Source organism: Cydia pomonella, chromosome 21 (assembly GCF_033807575.1).
Source record: "Cydia pomonella isolate Wapato2018A chromosome 21, ilCydPomo1, whole genome shotgun sequence".
Taxonomy (NCBI): Eukaryota; Metazoa; Arthropoda; class Insecta; order Lepidoptera; family Tortricidae; genus Cydia; species Cydia pomonella.
The window spans coordinates 6268948-6288395 of record NC_084723.1 but is presented as its reverse complement, the minus strand read 5'-3'; the positions used below and the strand labels follow the sequence as shown (position 1 = coordinate 6288395).

The following is a 19448-nucleotide window of genomic DNA, read 5'->3' as shown; positions in this document are numbered from 1 at the left end:
TATAAAATAAAATAAAAATATTATCATAGGACATTATTACACAAATTGACTGAGCCCCACAGTAAGCTCAATAAGGCTTGTGTTGAGGGTACTTAGACAACGATATATATAATATATAAATATTTATAAATACTTAAATACATAGAAAACACCCATGACTCAGGAACAAATATCCATGCTCATCACACGAATAAATGCCCTTACCAGGATTTGAACACGGGACCTTTGCCTTCATAGGCAGGGTCACTACCGACTCGGCCAGACCGGTTGTCAAGATTATAACTGAGTAGAATATTAAAAATCCACTGTGCGCCCTCTTCTCCCGCGATCTTCGGCATATTCTGCAATAAGAATGAGTGTTTTACTAAGTAGTCAAAGAGATTTGAACCTTCTGTACAATAGTTAATGTCCTTATTTAAGTGGCAACGCCGCAGTTCGCGTGTAGTTGCAGGCGTGTGGCGTGTTGCGATGCTGCCATTTAAATATGGACTCCAAGTACTGCATAGATGGTTCAAATTTCTATGACCAGCGAAATGCGCCCTGAGACCCCGACAAACCGTTACATGTGACTTCTAATTAACTATAAGTAGACTTTATGTCGTTGTATTAAGGTTTAAAAATAAGTTAAATTGGAAAATATCACTGTTTTGGGCGAAGCTCGAACTTGTGACTTTGGATCGCTAGCCCATCGCTCTGCCAACTGAACTACCGATACATCACTCGAGCACAGTGAATATCTCCATCATATGCGGCTTAGGGAGGTGCCTAGCGACATGTACCGTAATTACGGTTAGTAACGGCTACAGGATTCACGATGGCAAGCTTTATTCTGTGATTTCATCAGGTAACGCGAGTATATCGTCTCGAGCGACGATGGGTCCGCTGTCAGAACGCGATTCTGATCTCCTGTTCAATGGAGCCCTACATTTGACTACGCCCAGTTTAAGCGTCGAGGATCTCACCATTCAGGTATTCTCTTTAGAAGCCATTTGCATGACAAGCCTTGGTATGAATCGTTTGTCTTTATCTGTTAATTTAACTTATGTATTTGCAAGAAAGGGATAAAACATAATTTAACTAATTCAGGCTCGTAAAGTTTTATGAATAAGGGGGTTAGTGAATTAGCGATAATTAAGAGATAAATAAGGGTCCGGAGCTTCCGAACTTTCTGAGCTTTTGCTAAAGAGATGATCAACTGTTTAGTGCTAATTCGTGTTTATGAATCATGTTTTTTGACATCGGTTATCAGCGACCTGATCTGTGCGCTAACTTTTTATGAATAAGGGGGTTAATAAATTGTTACTCCTATATTTTTAAACATGGCATATTACATCCAACGGGTTTTGTCTTTTCAACTTTTGATAGACAAACATACGAATTTAACAAGCATTTCTGAATTACAGTTACAAAATGAGATAGTTAATTATCACTCCGAAAATTCTAAATGGCATTTGCTCGTATTCAACAATATCGACCCGCGTTTGAAATTGCTTTATATCCAAACTCTTCATCATCATCATCATATCAGCCCTTTATCGCCCACTGTTGAGCATAGGCTCTTATAGTACGCCACTCAAACCCAATCTCTTATCACAAATAACTACTAGTGATTCTGTGAGCTGTAGACCACTTGCGCCCTCATAATGGTCTAAAGTACCATAGACCTACAGGTGCTTGAGACCTTTATGCCAAATTCCGGCATTTTGAATTTTTCTGCAAAAAACTAAACGATGGAAAAATTGTATATAAGTACCGAACTGCTCACAAAATTTCACGAGAATCTGTTGAGAATCGCGACCTATAGAGGAGAACATCCGGACATACGAATGCCTAAGCTGAAATAGAGACCTTCGCTGACGCTCGGTCAATTAAAGTTTATTGACCTAGATTTGTGACGTTTTCAACTAAAAGGTACCACATTGTCGGTCGTCGATAAAGTAGACTTTATTTTGAAGCTTTATGGAAAAAGCGCCTTATTGATAACCGACAAATAAGTACCCTTTAGGTCGAAAATGGCACAATATACATTTTCTTATTGAAACTCCTATTACTGTAAAGAGTTTCGCTATCATGTCTAAATCAAGCTTCTGGTTTCAGAGGCAATTAAGCATCTGGCACTAAACTGCAATAATAAATATCACTTAACCTTTTGACCGCCAAAGACGTCATATGACGCGCGCGGCTACAGCCCAATATCAACCTTCATGCGTACCGACAAGGTTCACGATAGCGGCGTTCAAAAGGTTAAACGGACGAAAATTACTTAACTATCCGACTTAACCACACGTATGCTCGTAATCTCATTTTGACATCCTCAGACGCCAGACTCTCCAGCGAGTGAAATGGACTTAGAAGAGAACACAGAACACTTGTCTAAAGAGCTGCTGAGTTACCACAAGAACCTGACCGAGAAGCTGCAGGAGATCGAGGAGTCAGAGACGAGAGATGAGGACCACGTGGACCATGGAGGTTTTGAGAGTGGAGTTAAGGTATCACGACAGAAAGATGAACAGTTTAGCCAGCTTATACATTCCACACTTGACATAGGCCTCATTATTAGGCTAATTAGGCGTTAAAGTTTTTTTTTTTAATTTCTTCTTCTTCGCTATGGTTTTCTTCACCGAAAAGGTCACAAAAAAGTTTTAAGAGTAAAAGTTTCATACGAACTAATGAAGTTTCAGCACACGATTCATTGAAGAAGAATATTTCAGGACATTTATATGTTACCTAATAAAGTATACTGCCGATATTTCTGATTTTACACACAATATGTCCATGTTTCAGGTAAATATAGGAGCGTCGGCGGACGATGACATTCCACTGAAGTATCTTGCGAGGTTGCTAGCTTCAAAGTTTCTTCTCACTGCCAACAAGGGAGGTGTTATTCCTGACAGGTAATAACCCCTTTTTAACATATTGTGTTTTTGTTTATTGTATGCGGTTACACATTGATTAAAAACAGGTATTAAGTTGACAGTTTGTTTGTGTAAATATACTAACATATTACGACTACTACGTATACTAAAATAAACTAACATATTGTGCCGATCGGTCTGGCCTGGGTAGTGACCCTGCCTATGAAGCCGATGTTCCAGAGTTCGAATTCCGGTAAGGGCATTTATTTGTGTGAGAGTACATAATATTTGTTCCTGAGTCATGGATGTTTTCTATGTATTTAAGTATTTGCATATTTTGTCTGAGTACCCACAACACAAACCTTCTTGAACTTGCAGTTGGACGTAGTCAATTTGTGTAAGAATGTCCCTATACTATTTTTAACTTCGCTGGAAAATACATTGTGCTCCACACAAAAATGTCTATAAATTCATCAATGTTTTAGCATCCAGACGCCAGGAAGGCCTTGGCTCCAGCTCAGTTAGCCTGGGATCCTGAAGCTACTGATCTTCAATCTCGGAGGGAAAACTTTTAGGCATTCAGGGTTGATTTGGTTTCCACACGATGTTTTCTTTCATCGAAAAGCGGCTGATAAATATCAAAGATATTCATTACATAAGTAACATAAGTTCCGAAGAAACTCATTGGTGTACAAGCCAGGGTCCAAAACCACGGCCTCTGATATAGAAGCTTTAATCATAGTTTACGAGCGCGTCAAGAATGACTTCTCATTTCTAAAATTTTCCAGGGTTATTCGAGTATCAGTGAAGTCATCAGCACTAAACTGCATGTCGGAGATTCTTCAGTTGTATCCGCAAGCCATCACCATCTATTTGGACAAAGACGCGGATGCCAAATCACAGAATATCTCCGGTACGTACCTACATGTACATGTACATATTTACATGGGAACATCGGCACCAATTCGCAGCACTTCCTCGTTCGTTTTTTTGCTCAGTCCAACTTATTGGAGATAGGGAAACCTATTGAGGACCATAGAAAATAGATGAGGAAAAATGGTAGGTCAATTGATAAGACACGACACTTTCTTTAACCCTTTGAACGCCACGCCTATCGGCACGTAATCGTGAACCTTGTCGGTACGCATGAAGGTTGATATTGGGCTGTAGCCACGCGCGTTATATGACGTCTTTGGCGGTCAAAAGGTTAGAACTATTTTGGAAGGCAAGATCGAAGGTAGAGTAGGAAGAGGAATACCACGGGCAAGTTACACGCAGCAACTAAAAGGAAAAGCAGATGTGTCTTACAGGGACCTAAAGAACTTGGCCGAGGACCGCGAAAACTGGCGTCTACTCCACCGACAAGAGCCGTGCTCTTAAATGATGATGATGATCTACACCAATGGTCCATCCGTAAATTATGTCACACGAATTTCATGATTTTTTCATCCCTCCCCCTCTTTCCTACACCTGGTCACATTTGACAACTCTCGCCCCTATTGTGACGTCACATATTTATGCAATTTTGTTTTAAACGTAATCAGGAATTCGAATGAAGTATTTTTATTTCAACAAAAAATATTATGAATTTTTATTCATAATATTTTTAATATTATAAATTGTATGAAACTAAAGCTATTAGGAATAGAAATATCACGAATAAAAACGATTTATGATTGCAAAAAGCAAAAACTTATTATTTAAGTGTAGCTAACACATAAAAACAGAACAATATTCGGTTACAGGTGAAGTTAAAGTGGCGTTACCATGTTTGTCTCCCCTCCCTCCCCCTAAACGTGTAACGTAATTAATGGATGACCCCATTGTTTCCTACAAATAAACAGCGGTACTTGCTTTGTTGTCGCTGATTACTTTAGAATAAAATAGTGACCAATAGTAACTCCTCTGGAGTTGCAGGCGTCCATAGGCTACGGAGACTGCTTACTATCAAGTAGGCCGTATGCTTGTTTGCCACCGACGTAGTATTAAAAAAAACTACGTAGTATTAAACTTCAAATAATGAAGCATTCGTCACCTTATTGCCTGGCTTGCAAAACAGTACAGGGTAATAGACGGCTGCTCTCTATATTTCATTCCTAATAATCATACATTTATTAACTCGGGGCACGAAAACTAAAGAGATGTTTATTATTGGTGAGGAAGATTGCTAGAGCGCCAGGGTCGGCTTTCCTACTTAATCTTCTCCACTTTTCCCGGTCTTCGGCATCCTCAAGTGTGAGATTATTCTCTTCCATGTCCGCTGTCACGACGTCCAGCCAGCGCTCGTTAGACCTACCGCGGCCGCGTGATCTAGGGCCTTGGACAGTGAGGTTGAGGCATCTATTTCCGACGTAGTCTACTGGTCTGCGGCTTATATGGCCATACCATCGGAGGCGACTTTCCTGCTTTACATTAATTAATTTCACTTTAGTATTCCTGTGCCCCGAGTTAGCACGTATGCTAATAATGCTAGGAATTAGGTAAAGACAACGGTTTGTTAGAAAATCACTTTTTTTAAGGTAATGCATGAGGAGGCTATGTCTACAATAAAGCAGCCAGGTATAGTTTTTAAAATTACAGGTTCATCGGAAGGAACTGATTACAACCAAGACCACATAAACGACTTCATACTAGAACGCAACGTCTGCTACCAGGACTCACTAACAGACTCCCTAACCCAGGACCTCCTAAACAGAAGCATGGACAGCCACACACCATCGCAACAATTATCAAAAAAAGACAGCAAATCACTCGAAAAATCAATGGACAGCGTCGAACAAAAAAGCTCCTCCAAAGACGTCCAAAGCAATATCTTAGACAGCAAAGTTTTTACCAAAAATGAATTGATCGCTAGCGCAATGACGGATAGCACCAACCCTAATATGACTAATAGTAATTTCACTACAAACTCCAACATGTCTTGCAGTAACGACCCAACTACAGGCTACCCGATGTCCAGCAGCGGTGACATATTATCTTCAAGCATAGATTTAGACATGAAATTCGACCATTTCGGTGAATCTACTACCAATTTAGACAACCTAGATGCCTTTAAAAAGGAAGAAAAGAAACGGGCTTTGAAAAGGACAGATGAAGTCCATAGCAAAGATGCTCCGATTATGGAAATAAGTGAAGATGGAAATTTCGAGTTTCAGCACATGTCAGATGTTTTTGTTCTTTTTGAAGAACATTCGGATCCCCAGATTAGGGGGTTGGTGAGAGTGTGTATAGGGAATTATTTGAGTGCAGCTTTAGAACTTTCACATGGGGATTATAATAGGTGGAGGAATGTTAGTGCTTTGCCGAAGGAAGTTAGTGATAATATCAGCGCTGAAAAGCTTGTGAAGATCATTTTAAAGGTACAGTACTGCAGCTCATACTCATTTGCCTTAAGGTGTATTCGGGTGGATGTTTTTTTTTTGCCAAAAATGTTTTTTTTTTGCCAAAAACTTATAACTAGAGTATCATTTGTAAGACAGACGTTAGTGCTTGACAACCTAGGTAGCGCATGATTTACCGAAGTATTGTCGTATTATTAAAGGTTAGATTTGACACATCTGCGCGTCATCGTGGATGGCACGAACTATAGTACAGCATAGTACTTCTTTCTTTGTCTTAAATATTATTAAATATTGCAGGGTTTAACCGACGAAATACACTCAGCAGTGAACCACACGCTCTCATCTCTAGCCAAGACCGCTATAGCATTGAGCGATGCGTCATCCTGGCCTCTACTGTGGGACTGTATCAACTCCCTCATTTTTGTAGAGAGCAACAAGTATTGGCTTTGCAGAGTTAATTTGTGTAAGCTGTATGAGAAATTACCCTATCAGAAGTAAGTATAGAATGTGATTAAAAATGTCTAGAATTTTAGACCTAACACCGACGGAATAATGTTGAAATCAGTTCAACGGTGAACGTTTTGACCATCACTTCATCTTTGCCCCTGGGTAGCAAATATTATTATTCTAATTTTTACAAGTCACGGTCTCATAGCGAAGAGTCTCGGCAACACCTTGAGGGACTCGCTAGGTGGTTGGATCCAGGGTCAGATGCAGAAGGCGCTGATCTTGGACACGACGCGGATAGTCCGGCGGTTCCTCTCTCTCCCCGCTGCTGGCGGCACCCTAGGTTAGGTTTTTTATAATGTGTTTATGTGTTTTTTTAGGGTTCTGTAGCCAAATGGCAAAAAACGGAACCCTTATAGATTCGTCATGTCCGTCTGTCTGTCCGTTTATGTCACAGCCACTTTTTTCCGAAACTATAAGAGCTATACTATTCAAACTTGGTAAGTAGATGTATTCTAGGAACCGCATTAAGATTTTTGTATTTTACTTTTATATTCACGTTATAAACAACCTAACTTAAGAAGAAAAATAAATAAAGAAAATAAGAGCCTTTAAAAAAATCGTCGTTGTACGTCAGCCTATAATAGTAGGTAAGTTTTATTAATAAGAAATTAATTGAGTTTTGGTTACAGGTTATTTTTATTGTATCCTGGTTTCCACGAAAAAAGTAAAATAATCGTGGATACACTATTTCGCCTTCTGGCCGACGAAGACCAGAGGGTGAGGCAGGCCGCCGCCCAAACTATTACCAAGTAAGTCAATAATCAATACTTTATTCATAATAGGTACTATGACCGCTGAAAATAGGACCTGTTTACATAATTCTTAACTGGGTCAATTTTTATGCACTTCTTTCCGTTGCAAAAAAAAAAAATCATGTATTTTTGTTAACGCACGCAACGAAAAGGTTTTCATAGCTTTCCTTAGGTTATGCTATGACCACCGTTTTTTGTTGTAAGATATAGTTTCGTTTAATTATTTGATAGGGAATAATTTATTTTTTACTTAAAAAATGGTAAAAACAATAACTTAATCAACCTGGCCGTTGATGATAAATAAATATATTGAACGAGTTTCATTTTAGTTAGGAATAGAGTCGTGCAACATATATATTTATTTAGAAAGAAGCCAATTTTTTTAAACAAAACTCCCTTCCAGCATAATACCCAAGATCTTCATCTCAAAACGCCAGACCTCAACCACAATGCTCGCGCAGCTAACAAAAGAGCAAAGCCAACTGTTCACCTTCAACCGCCCAGGGTTGTCACTAGACCTGGTCAAGGATATGTACTTCTACTTCGATCTGCCTGAGGAACTGAGAAGTGGAGATGTGCTGAAGGGGGGAAGTTTGAGGGTTGTCGTGGGCGATGTTATGTGGCGGCTGGTAGCGTGCAATTGTAAATTCTATTCGGTGAGTAATAGAGTCGAAATTATTTTGTATAAAAGACTGTGTTTATGTTGAGTGGAAAGGATGTCATCTTTGGCGAAGTGGTATTTGACTGACAAAAAGACCAGAGCCGACTATTCATTTTCAACCGCCCAGGGTTGTCACTAGACCTGGGCAAGGATATGTACTTCGATTTTTTGAGGAACTGAGAAGTGGAGCTGTGTTACAGAGAGAAAGTGTAAGGGCAGTTGTGGGCTATGTTATGTGGCAATTCTAAATTCTATTTGGTAAGTAACAGAGTCGAAATTATTTTTGTCAAAAGACGGCCCTCTGTGACAGAGCGGAAAGACTATCCTGTGTATTATATTTGTGTTTCTTGATATATATTTGAAACGGTTTTGTATTCTTTTTGACGATACTACCTGTAACAATTGAGCCCTTTAACGGACCAGATTTTAAAATAATCCACATTCAAGCTTCATTGCGACTTCATAGTCATGATATGTCTGCATACGTCATAAAGGGTTAAAAACAGATCATTTTCTTCTGCAAGATAATAAATAATATATTCAATCTGTAAAGGTAATTTTAAGCTAGCTCGAGCTTAATAAAACCTAAATTGAACTCTAGGTTTTAACTGTAAGGTCTATTTTACAGCAGGGGCTGCTAGAATGCTTACAAGCCATATGCAAGAAGTGGTTGCCATGGAAACACAAGCAGGCATATTCGGACCAAGGCATCTTGAGCTACTGCCTCGATAATCTGGACTACTGCAATGGGAGTGTGGCTAGGAGGACATTGCTACTTGATATTTGTAGGCTAGTTTATCCAGGTAAGTTAAATGCCTATTAGCGTAAATATTCCTTTTCTTATATGTAATATTATGAATATAAAAGTTTGCGTGTTTGATTTGTCAACATATCTGGATGTTTGTTTGCTCAATAACGTAAGAACTGCGGAACTGATCGGTAGTTCATATCGGTGTAATTTAATTTTCTCTATATCTAACTAAATATTACACATACAACTCTGTTACACTATGAAGTACCATTGTTTCTATAAAAATGTAGAATTCGTACATTCCCTGAAGCAAATTATATTTAAAAAAAAACAACGGGTTGCACTCCGGGAGTGCCGGCAGAAGTGAAAACTTGAATATTAACGTTGTGCATTTTTGATATTTTGGAATGGTTAGGGAATAATTTTGCACGAATTGCTTTAATAATCAGTATAAAATTACTATCATTTATTTGGTAAAATACAATATTAATTGCAAGCGCCCTGCGCTGCGTAAACGAAACAGCAGGCGCAGGCATACATTTTCGCCGCGCGGTAGAAAGAGAGGGGGATACTTCCTCTTCTACGCCGCGCCGGCGGTCTACTGGCTTCAATGACATTGTAACAGTTTTTCGATCAGGTCACGCGTTTGTCTTACGAAATTTCAATCTGACGAAACTGTTAGTGACGTGACCTGTTGCGAGTTTAACATTTTTTCCCCATCACAAAAAAGTGCACAGCGCCGCTAAAGAAGTTTTCACTTCAAAAAAAATATTTGTTATAAAATATTTTGATGTGACAACGTTCTGGCTTAGTGGGTAGTGACCCTGCCTATGAAGCCGATATTCCTGGGTTCAAATCCCGGTAAGGGCATTTAATAGTGTGATGAAACTGATGAACTCAGATATTTGTTCCTGAGTCATGGATGTTTTCTATGTATTTATAGTATATTAAATTTATCGTTGTCCGAGTACCAACTGAAGCTGTCTTGAGCTTACTGTGGGGCTTAGTCAATTTGTGTATGAATGTCCAATATCTATAATACTTCTTGAGTAATATTTTTATTTGTTTTAATGCATTATTACTGACTATGCTTGTCTACCCCTTGCTCACTTATCACCTACTTACAGTCGAGTTCACAAATATGTATACATTTTTTCACCTTATTGCAACGGAACAAGGTGAAGAAATGTATACATATTTATGAACTCGTAGTGATATATTTCTGCTATAACATTTTTTTCCAGTTGAAATCCACAACATAATGTGCAAGAAAACAACCACAGACATATTCGAACGAGACTCCCAAACTAAAGACAAATGGCAACATTTAGACGACGAACGAGTTTCGAACTTAGCGGAGAAGTTTCTGCAAGTGACGTTGAAGATGCTGAATGTGCTGGTGCATTTGGTTGAGGATATTAACCCGAATGTTCATTTGAATAAGAGTGGTATTGCGCTGCCCGGGAGCCCGGTTAGGAAGAAAAGTACAGGTAATATTTATGTTAAAGCTTCTTTATTTTATTTTACAGTACATATGGTGCTACTTTTCCGGACTAGTGCGTAAATTAGCACATTATGTAACTATGTCAAAACTTTAAAGGGCCATATGTACTGTAAAACTTTGTTCGATACACGTGCGAATAGGTAATTCGCAACTCATGTCGATTTAAAACACTTCCTTCGGTCGTGTTTTAATTTATATCCACTCGTTGCGAATTTCCTGTTTCTCGCACTTGTATCGTAATGTACTATTCTTTAATCATATATATTTGTATCTTTTCCAAGCAAAAAGTCTCTCTTTGTCGCTTTCCATAAGGACGCTAATAACCTGTCATATTCGTATAAAGATACAAGCAAATCTCGTCCTTATAGTAATTGGCAAAGTGGGACCTTTGACTAGACTTCGCCATATTTATAGAAAAGTAAACAATTGTAAATTATAATAGATTACCATATTTATATGTCAATAACTACCAATTAATACGTTTGGGAGCCAGACTTATTCAACAGCTGTTCGGTATAATATTACGTTTTTCAGTCTCAAATTGTACCGAAATAACAATTGTCACGGACACAATAAAAACTGTAATCATTCATAAAAGAACAACGACCTTAAAAGTCTGATACGATCTAAAAACTCATTTCAAGTCCTTATTTTTCTACAACCAGAACCTCAACCCCGTCGCGGTAGTGTCCCAGACGGCGCAGACGACAGAAACATGCGCAAGCGACTCCCCACACCCGCCACCAGCATGCGTCCGACTTTCGCGGGACACTTCTTTACCGAACCCTTCTATATGAAGCTGTATGACAATCTGAGGGCTACGTACTCTAACCATAAGGTATTCTACCACTTTATAATTATCTGCACAATCAGAACAGTGTCCCAGACGGTGCAGACGACAGAAACATGCGGAAGCGACTCTCCACATCCGCCACCAGCATGCGTCTGACTTTCGCGGGGCACTTCTTTACCGAACCCTTCTATATGAAGCTATATGACAATCTGAGGGCTACATACTCTAATCATAAGGTATTATACCACTTTATTATTATCTACACAATCAGAACAGTGTCTCTGACGGCGCAGACGACAGAAACATGCGCAAGTGACTCCCCACACCCGCCACCAGCATGCGTCTGACTTTCGCGGGGCACTTCTTTACCGAACCCTTCTATATGAAGCTGTATGATAATCTGAGGGCTACATTTATAATTGTGTTTACCAAACCGGCAGCTTAAGAAAACATTTTATGAGGTGCAGTATCTCCACTATTATCTAGATAACTTACTGTGCGTCCTCATTTTTTTTTGTAATTTCAGATAAACCTAGATCCAAAAAGCAGTATGTTCTACGAATTCCTAACAACAGTGCTCAATTGCCTGGCCATACAACTAGAACTTTCCACTGAACGAGAATTTGGCTCAGTCACAGAAGAGTTACTCTACTACCTCAAAGTTATAATGCCTCTTCGTTCCGACACGACTGTGTACTGCATAACACAGCTATTAAAATGCTTATTTGGTACTAACATGATAACGGAATACAATGATTTCATGAGTATAGAAGCTTTACCAAAGACTGAAGATAATGTTACATTTTACGATGATGTTATGTTAATTAATTCCTTATGCCCTATTGAGAGTGAATCTAGAAGGGACAGTGTATGTTCCAATTCCAGTCAAAAATTGACGTTGGATATTAAGAATCCGGTTATGATGGAAGAGCGAAAAATGTTGATGGCTATGGAGAATTTCTCTAAGGATAAGATGGATCGGAAGTGGAGTACGAATAAAAAGGAGTTGGAGAGATATATTAGGTTGTTTGAACCGGTTGTGATACAAGCTTTAAAGGTGAGTTTGCTTAGTTTCTATGCACAGTAGGGATTTTGTATTAGAGACTCCTAATCAAAGATAAACATTTGTTGTAGAAATGGTAGTTTTGTTCTTATTTTAATCGGAATGATCAGTTTTCGGAATACAGACTAAAAAAACTGCTCTTTTTTCGGTTCTCTCTTTTTTACTGGAATGTAAATTTAATTATCTAAATCGTTTCAAGGAATTTCAATAAAAAGATTATGTCTCGAATTATTACACTTCTCTTTTTGTTAATCTTTCATTAACACCCGACGCTAAAAGACACCAACGTCTGTCTGTCTTGAGGCATCGTAGCTCTCCAACGAATGGAGCGATTTCGATGCGGGTTTCTTTTCCTTGCGTTGGTTCTTAGTTGTGTTTGATAGAAATCGATCCATTTGCCTGAAGAGTATCAGTTCTTTTCCAAATTGATGTAAGGCATTTTTGGCATCTTCTTCTTCCTCGCGTTGTCCCGGCATTTTGCCTCGGCTCATGGGAGCCTGGGGTCCGCTTAACAACTAATCCCAAGATTTGGCGTAGGCACTAGTTTTTACGAAAGCGACTGCCATCTGACCTTCCAACCCAGAGGGTAAACTAGGCCTTGTTGGGATTAGTCCGGTTTCCTCACGATGTTTTCCTTCACCGAAAAGCGACTGCATAAAATTGTTTTTTTTTAGCATAGGGGTTTTTTTATTTTCTTTTAAATAATATCATTCGCAGAGTTATACAATGCAAAACGACATACCACTCCAATGTCGAGTGTTAAGCCTCCTAAGCCAGCTGCTAACTCTGAGAGTCAACTACTGCATGCTTGACAGTGAGCAGATATTCATCGCGTTCCTCATTAAGCAACTTGAGTATGTGGAACAACATGAGATACCGTGAGTATGCTACCACATAATTATTTTATGTTATTTAATTTATTAGAAGAGAGTTAAATGTCCACAATAGTGTCTTATAAGAAACTTATATCCCAGACATGATTTATTTGCCTCTCAACTCACCGTTATAATGTAAAAAAAAAAAAACAAATAGTAAATAAATACAATTGGAAATATCTCCTGTAGTTACGAACTAACTAAATATTGGAATCAAATCAAATCAAATCGTGCATCCAAGACAGATTTATTTCGGAGCTTATGCATTTAGTAATTAGGCTTAAAATAGCGTTTAATAATAAATACTTATGGTGGGGCTGTTACAGTTTAGTGCCGTGACCAGGATATCTTTTTATTTAGTAAAAGTACGAATATTTAATTATTATTATATTTAATATGAAGATTGCTTAACATGTTTCGCTCTATAACGAGGAGTTTTATAGAGAGCCCTTCGCGTTGGCCGTTTACGTCGGCCAATATTTATGTGTCTAAGTCTGTGTCTTATTGTGAAAAACTATAGTTAAAATTGACTTCTGTAAAACAATTCAATATTAATACGGAATAATAATAATAGCTTACGATAATATATTTGTAAACGACTATTTGAAAGAGCTTGTAGCTAGGCGTAGTTAAATAAAGCATATTTTGAGTTGAGTTATGGAAACTTTGTAAATTAAAAGTTATATTGCTTAATTCGTAAAATATACTCTTCTTAATTCTTAATATACTTATGATGCGTATTTTACTTATATGTTTCCTTGTTTCAGTAATTGCTGTGATCTAGTCCATAGTATACTGATGTTCTTAGTTCAACTGTCTTCCTCAAAACATCACACGAAACAAATCATAGAAATTCCTAAGGTACAATAACGTGTTTTACCGTGCTTATGATAAACATTATTACACAGTTACTAAGTTATTTTGTAAATAACTTTTTTTATTTTGGACGTGTAATTACTTTTATCATTAAATATATGAATATGAATATTTACATTTTCCTAGAACATTGGGCTTTATCGGTGAAGCTTTTATTTTTTAGCTGTACTTATAATTCATATATTACTTTTTAGTTAATTCAACTATGCGACGGTCTAATGGCCTCCGGTAATCACTTGGAGTGTATAGCGGGGTTGGAGCCAGTCATCGTCAAAATTTTCAGCAACATGGGTGGTAAGACATCTCTTAACCCTTTTCCAGGCATAGTACGATTTATCGACCATATACGCGCCAATATAATTTCAACCTTAGCCATCCGATCTAAAGTTCAAATTAGATTACACTCTTAGACAATCTGACTTGTCTTCAAATTAATCATCAAAGCGGGATTTATTTGAATATATTTGATTTTTTGGGAAAACCTTGTAGATTGGTGCGGCCTGGAAAAGGGTTAAATCTAGGGGTCACAAAACCGGTTTCACCGAAACCGAAGAAACCGGGTTTTTCGTCGATTGAGAAAACCGGATTTCAAAGTAAAAACCGGTTTTTCGAGTTTTTCGGTTTTACACTTAAATACTTGATAGTTGTAAGTGGTATTACTTTGATTATCAGTTTATTACTACTTATAACTTCTTCTTCTATTTGTAATTTCTACTTTTTAGTTTATCAGTAAATATAGAACATATAATTGAATTAATAAAAATTAGCTAATTGCCCTACCCTACGTATAGTGATGATACATTAGACATTCTCTCTATCCTAAGATCCCATTATCAATTCGTAAAGAAAAACCAAAAATAATCGCTTGCCTTGATAGTTGATTTAGCCTACCAATTAGTAAAGTTATTAGCAATAGTCTAATACTAGCAGTCGAACTTTTTATTGTACGAACCACAAGGTAAATGCAAACTATGAAAAATTGAAAATTATATGTGTGCAAACAAATGTGAACTTATCCCTGCAACGAATATCTCTATATGTGGGTTATTATAATGATTTATTCTTAATTGCCTGGCTGAAAGAAGGCGAGAAGAGGGATTATAATTACATTATTTTTTTCACTGATCTCCAATTTAGTAACTTAACCTATGAAAGAAATTAATATTGATCTCAAATGTTAAGTGTATTTAATAAGTATTTACTTTCGTAAAAGGAATATACGATGTTTTGTGTTATAATGATAACTATTTGTAGTTAATTTTGCGTTCCAGAAGTGCATGGAGGTTATTATTTTAGTTATTTTGTTTTTAATTTTTGTTCCTAATAATTATAAGACATAAAAAAGGTTTTATATCCATTGTTAAATGACTGAATATTAAAGTTTAAATTCATAAAATGCAGTTTTTTCACTTTTTATATGTAAAACCGAAAAATCACCGAAAAACCTGGTTTTGTAATGTACAAAAACCGAAAAACCGGTTTTCAAAAATACTAGCGGTTTTGTGACCCCTAGTTAAATCCTAATAATATTATAAATGTAAAAAAATTTATGTTTGTTTTATGCAAAAATGACTGAACGGATATCAATGAAATTTGGCACACAGGAAAATGACATCGGATGTTTTAACCCCAGCTTCTATTTCGGGGGTGCAATGGGGGTTGCAATTTTAGTTTATTATTCAAGTGTTACAATGCGCTTGTGAACGTTAAATAAAGCTACGGCGGCTTTAACGCTACACCTCTGACCCTTGAAGATTTAAATCCCCCCTCAATTGGAGGAGGGTATCCCAATATGGGACCGGTAAAAGAAGTCGGCGGGACACATCTTTTCAAAACAATTCATCTTATAATTAACATGCATTAAATAAGAAAAAATTAAAATTTGAATTACTATAGAAATCATGCAATTACTTGGGACAGCTTAACAACTTCTACGCAGACGAAATCGCGAACAGAAATTAATATGGTATTATATGGTATGTATATGTTTCATTTTCGCAGGTGGTAGTGTATTGGGTAGGCAGCAGCAACAAGAAGCACAAGCGACAAGAGAAGTCCTGTTTTCGATGCTGCAAAAAACTATGGACCGACAAAAGGTATGTATCCTTCCTTACTATAGTTACCCGTCAGAACTGAGAAATTTAAAACACAACGTTGCGATTTACCAACGAAACGAAATATCTTCCTCTCAAAATGGAAATTTCCTATATATATTATGAACATTTTCAAACACACACCGAGAACTTTTAGAACTTTTTGGTAATTTTTTGCAACTCACAACAATGAGAATTTGAAATAAAGTTGGATTGTCAAAGAAAACTGTGTAGCCACAGTAAATTTACTGCTATCTTTCGACACGTGATTAAAACTTTTAGAACACCATTTGACTTTGATCGTTATTCTTTCACCTCCACAAAAGGTAAACAATCTTGGCATGCCTTTTTATTGAAAAACGCTTTCTAATAATCAGTAACTATTACTTATGGAAGCAAAAGAATGTAAATGATCGTATATAATTTATAATTGTGATATATTTGCGGTGACTTATTTTTCAGAAGTGTTTTTCAATAAAAAGACACGTTAAAATCGCTTACCTTCTTATGCTAAAAACGGACTATAATTATGACCGTAGTAAACGTTTGTTAATAAAGTAATTAGGGTGACTCAAATTACTGAATTATTTTATTTTTAGGTGCTAGAACTAGTATCGTGCGTCCTCTGTCTCTCCCAAGACCACCCAGAAAGCTACTACCTCTGGTCGGAGCTCGCCTGCAACACCCTACTGAACCTGCTAGCGAGCGCATCCATGGAGCTGGACAGCCGCCACGCCATCGCGTCTCTGGAGAGGCTCTTAGAGTGCGTGTACAAAGACGTGCTGCTGGAGCAGAGCAGGGTGGAGATGCTGCTCAAGATACTGTTCAAGGCGCCTGAACAGGTACGAGTATTTGCAAATTAGTGTGTTATTACCGTTAACATACTATGAGACAATTTAAAAGTGTCTTAAGCGGCTAAGCGTATTAACCGGGAGGAAAGTACATACTACAGTAAAAACCCGCTAAGCAACGATGGACAATCGTGTTAACTTTGAAAATAATTACAACCATAAAGTAATCTAGCATCAAACTTTAAAACCCGGTCAAGTCGATTTAAAAGCATCTTAAGTGAACAAGCGTATTAACCGCGAAACAAGTCAAGAAAAGTGTAAAATTATTTACATCTACTCAGAAAATCGTATTAGCGGGTTCTAAAATGCGTCGCTGGAGGGACTCATAGAGTCGGTGTACAGATGCAGATTTGTATAACATTACTAAACAGAGTTTTTATTAAGAACTATTTTTTATGCTTGACGACAATTTCACAATAGGAATTAAAAAGACGTATAAATATAAAACGTATATATTATAATAAACAAGTATTTTATCTATTTCAGACAACAGCGCCCCGCAAGTTAAAAATCCGCTACCTCGCCATAATAATGGTCATTCTACGAAAAATACTCATTCTCATACCAGAGAGCGAAATACTACTATCAATAAACTATCTCAAATCGTCCCACATTTCCCCTCAATCTATATTTTTCAACGTCAAACCCGACGTAGATCCGCTAAACGTCCAAAATGTCAACGAGAATTGCGCGAATTTGTCGCCAGATGTCATTCTAGTCAGGTTTTTGTTCAAAACGTTGACGTTTGCGATTATGGAAGTGGACAACGGCCATGATGCGATTGATCTTGGCGATGAAGATCATCAGAATGGCTTGCTGTATGCGGTGTGCGTGAACATTATTGTGCAAGTGAAGCATATGCTGCATTTAACAAGTAGGTATTCTATGTTATAGTCGTATATTTTCACGCTAAACTTATCGTATTAATGTGGATGTCATATTATTGGAAACTACTCTGATATATTATTAAAGTCCACTAGGTCATATTTAAAAACTAACTTAAAAAAATGCTTTTTAAAATTACTATAATTTACATAAACTATTTTTTGTAGTGATCGCGAATGATGTGAAACAAATTTTATAATAATAATCTTCATGCTCATGGGAGCCTGGAGTCCGCTTGACAACTAATCCCCAGAATTGGCGAAAGTAGGGAGGATATGCCGATTCCAGCTCACTTTAGGTATTTATCTCCCCCCCCCCCTCACCCCCCCCCTCACCCCTCCCCTCACCCCCCTCCCTCCCCCCTCACCCTCCCCCCTCACCCCCTCTCCCCCTCTCCCATGTTTAAGGTATTTATCTCCCGAGGGAAAACTTCGCTAAAATAGATGGCACCACTTTGTACGTGTACGACAAACAAAAAGTGACGAGGTGGCCTCCAGTGGCGAAGGTCGGATTCGAACCAGCGTCTTTAGCTGACCGGGGCGTCTTTAGCCAGTTAACGTCATGAACCCCTAGGCCACCCCGTCACGGTGAAACTGGTCCTAATTTCTCGACTATATATGCAATCGTAGTGAGACTAGGCGTTATGTGAAATTCGCATGTATCGATGCCAATTTCCTATAGCTCGTTGAGCAATAATGTAAATGACTACATTTGACCTCGCTCGACAAAGATGATTCAGTTTGCACCGAAAGTTGAGGTAAGTACATATATTTATATTTTAATTATTACAAAATAATGTAGTTTCGTTTCCTGTACGATAACTCAACAAACATATCTTTTCCTCTTTTCATAGAGTTCATGAGAACCGTTTTCACACGTTTCTTTACCACATGCGCCCCGCCCGTCTACACCCCACCCCTCCACTGAATTTTTCTGCTATAAAAGAGCATGTTGAACCATATTCCCACTACAGTGTCACAACGAATATTGCGTTGAAATCATGGATCCGCAAGCTTCATCACATACCAAATGTAAGTATAGTTGTATTATACTCACATTAACATTTGAGTATTTCACCTCTGTTCTGTCTGTGTAGTTTAAATAATCTATCACTTTCGACCTATCCCCTATGTTCTCAATTAGGAACACTTGCTGACTTTTAATATAAATAATAACAATATTTTTATTATATTTTCCCCAGCCGACAACAATACCATCACCACTTGGTGCTGCCAGTGCTGGTTGTCCACCACCACAAGCGGCGGCGGCGGCTGTGACGGTGGCTGTAGCAGCTCCACTTCGCAATCGTCACCCGGACCACAACCGATGGCAACAGCAAAGGCACTGTTAAAACAAGACGATGGGGACAAGGGAAAAACAAACTGCCTAGAGAGCGCTTCTGAGAGCGATACGAGCGATGAAATGAAATCTTTTTATCAAGGATGTAAAAGCAAGTGGATAAAAGCGTTCCAGAACAATACTCTGATTAATAGATGGCGCCTCCCCATGCCATTTCACACATTTAGAGCGGAAGTAGCGAGATTGTTAAAACGATTGTATATCGAAGGTCACCATGACGATTGTCATATTTACCTGTTAATTGTAATGTGGGACGATTTAAACGATGACGTAGAAGAG

At 37.9% G+C, this 19448-nt stretch overlaps 1 protein-coding gene across 1 annotated transcript in view; it reads left to right on the top strand.

The window, feature by feature from the left end:
* LOC133529468 (huntingtin-like) overlaps nucleotides 1-19448 on the top strand; it is a gene marked incomplete in the record, with an annotated part of 63021 nt that overhangs the window by 10862 nt on the left and 32711 nt on the right. The window contains 18 exon segments of the mRNA XM_061867184.1: nucleotides 845-969; nucleotides 2319-2489; nucleotides 2785-2894; nucleotides 3644-3768; nucleotides 5436-6214; nucleotides 6494-6690; nucleotides 7336-7455; nucleotides 7862-8114; nucleotides 8748-8922; nucleotides 10115-10360; nucleotides 11040-11212; nucleotides 11694-12224; nucleotides 12948-13108; nucleotides 13873-13966; nucleotides 14176-14275; nucleotides 15983-16077; nucleotides 16674-16916; nucleotides 17412-17799. Of these exon segments, the coding sequence (XP_061723168.1) occupies nucleotides 845-969; nucleotides 2319-2489; nucleotides 2785-2894; nucleotides 3644-3768; nucleotides 5436-6214; nucleotides 6494-6690; nucleotides 7336-7455; nucleotides 7862-8114; nucleotides 8748-8922; nucleotides 10115-10360; nucleotides 11040-11212; nucleotides 11694-12224; nucleotides 12948-13108; nucleotides 13873-13966; nucleotides 14176-14275; nucleotides 15983-16077; nucleotides 16674-16916; nucleotides 17412-17799 (4086 nt within the window).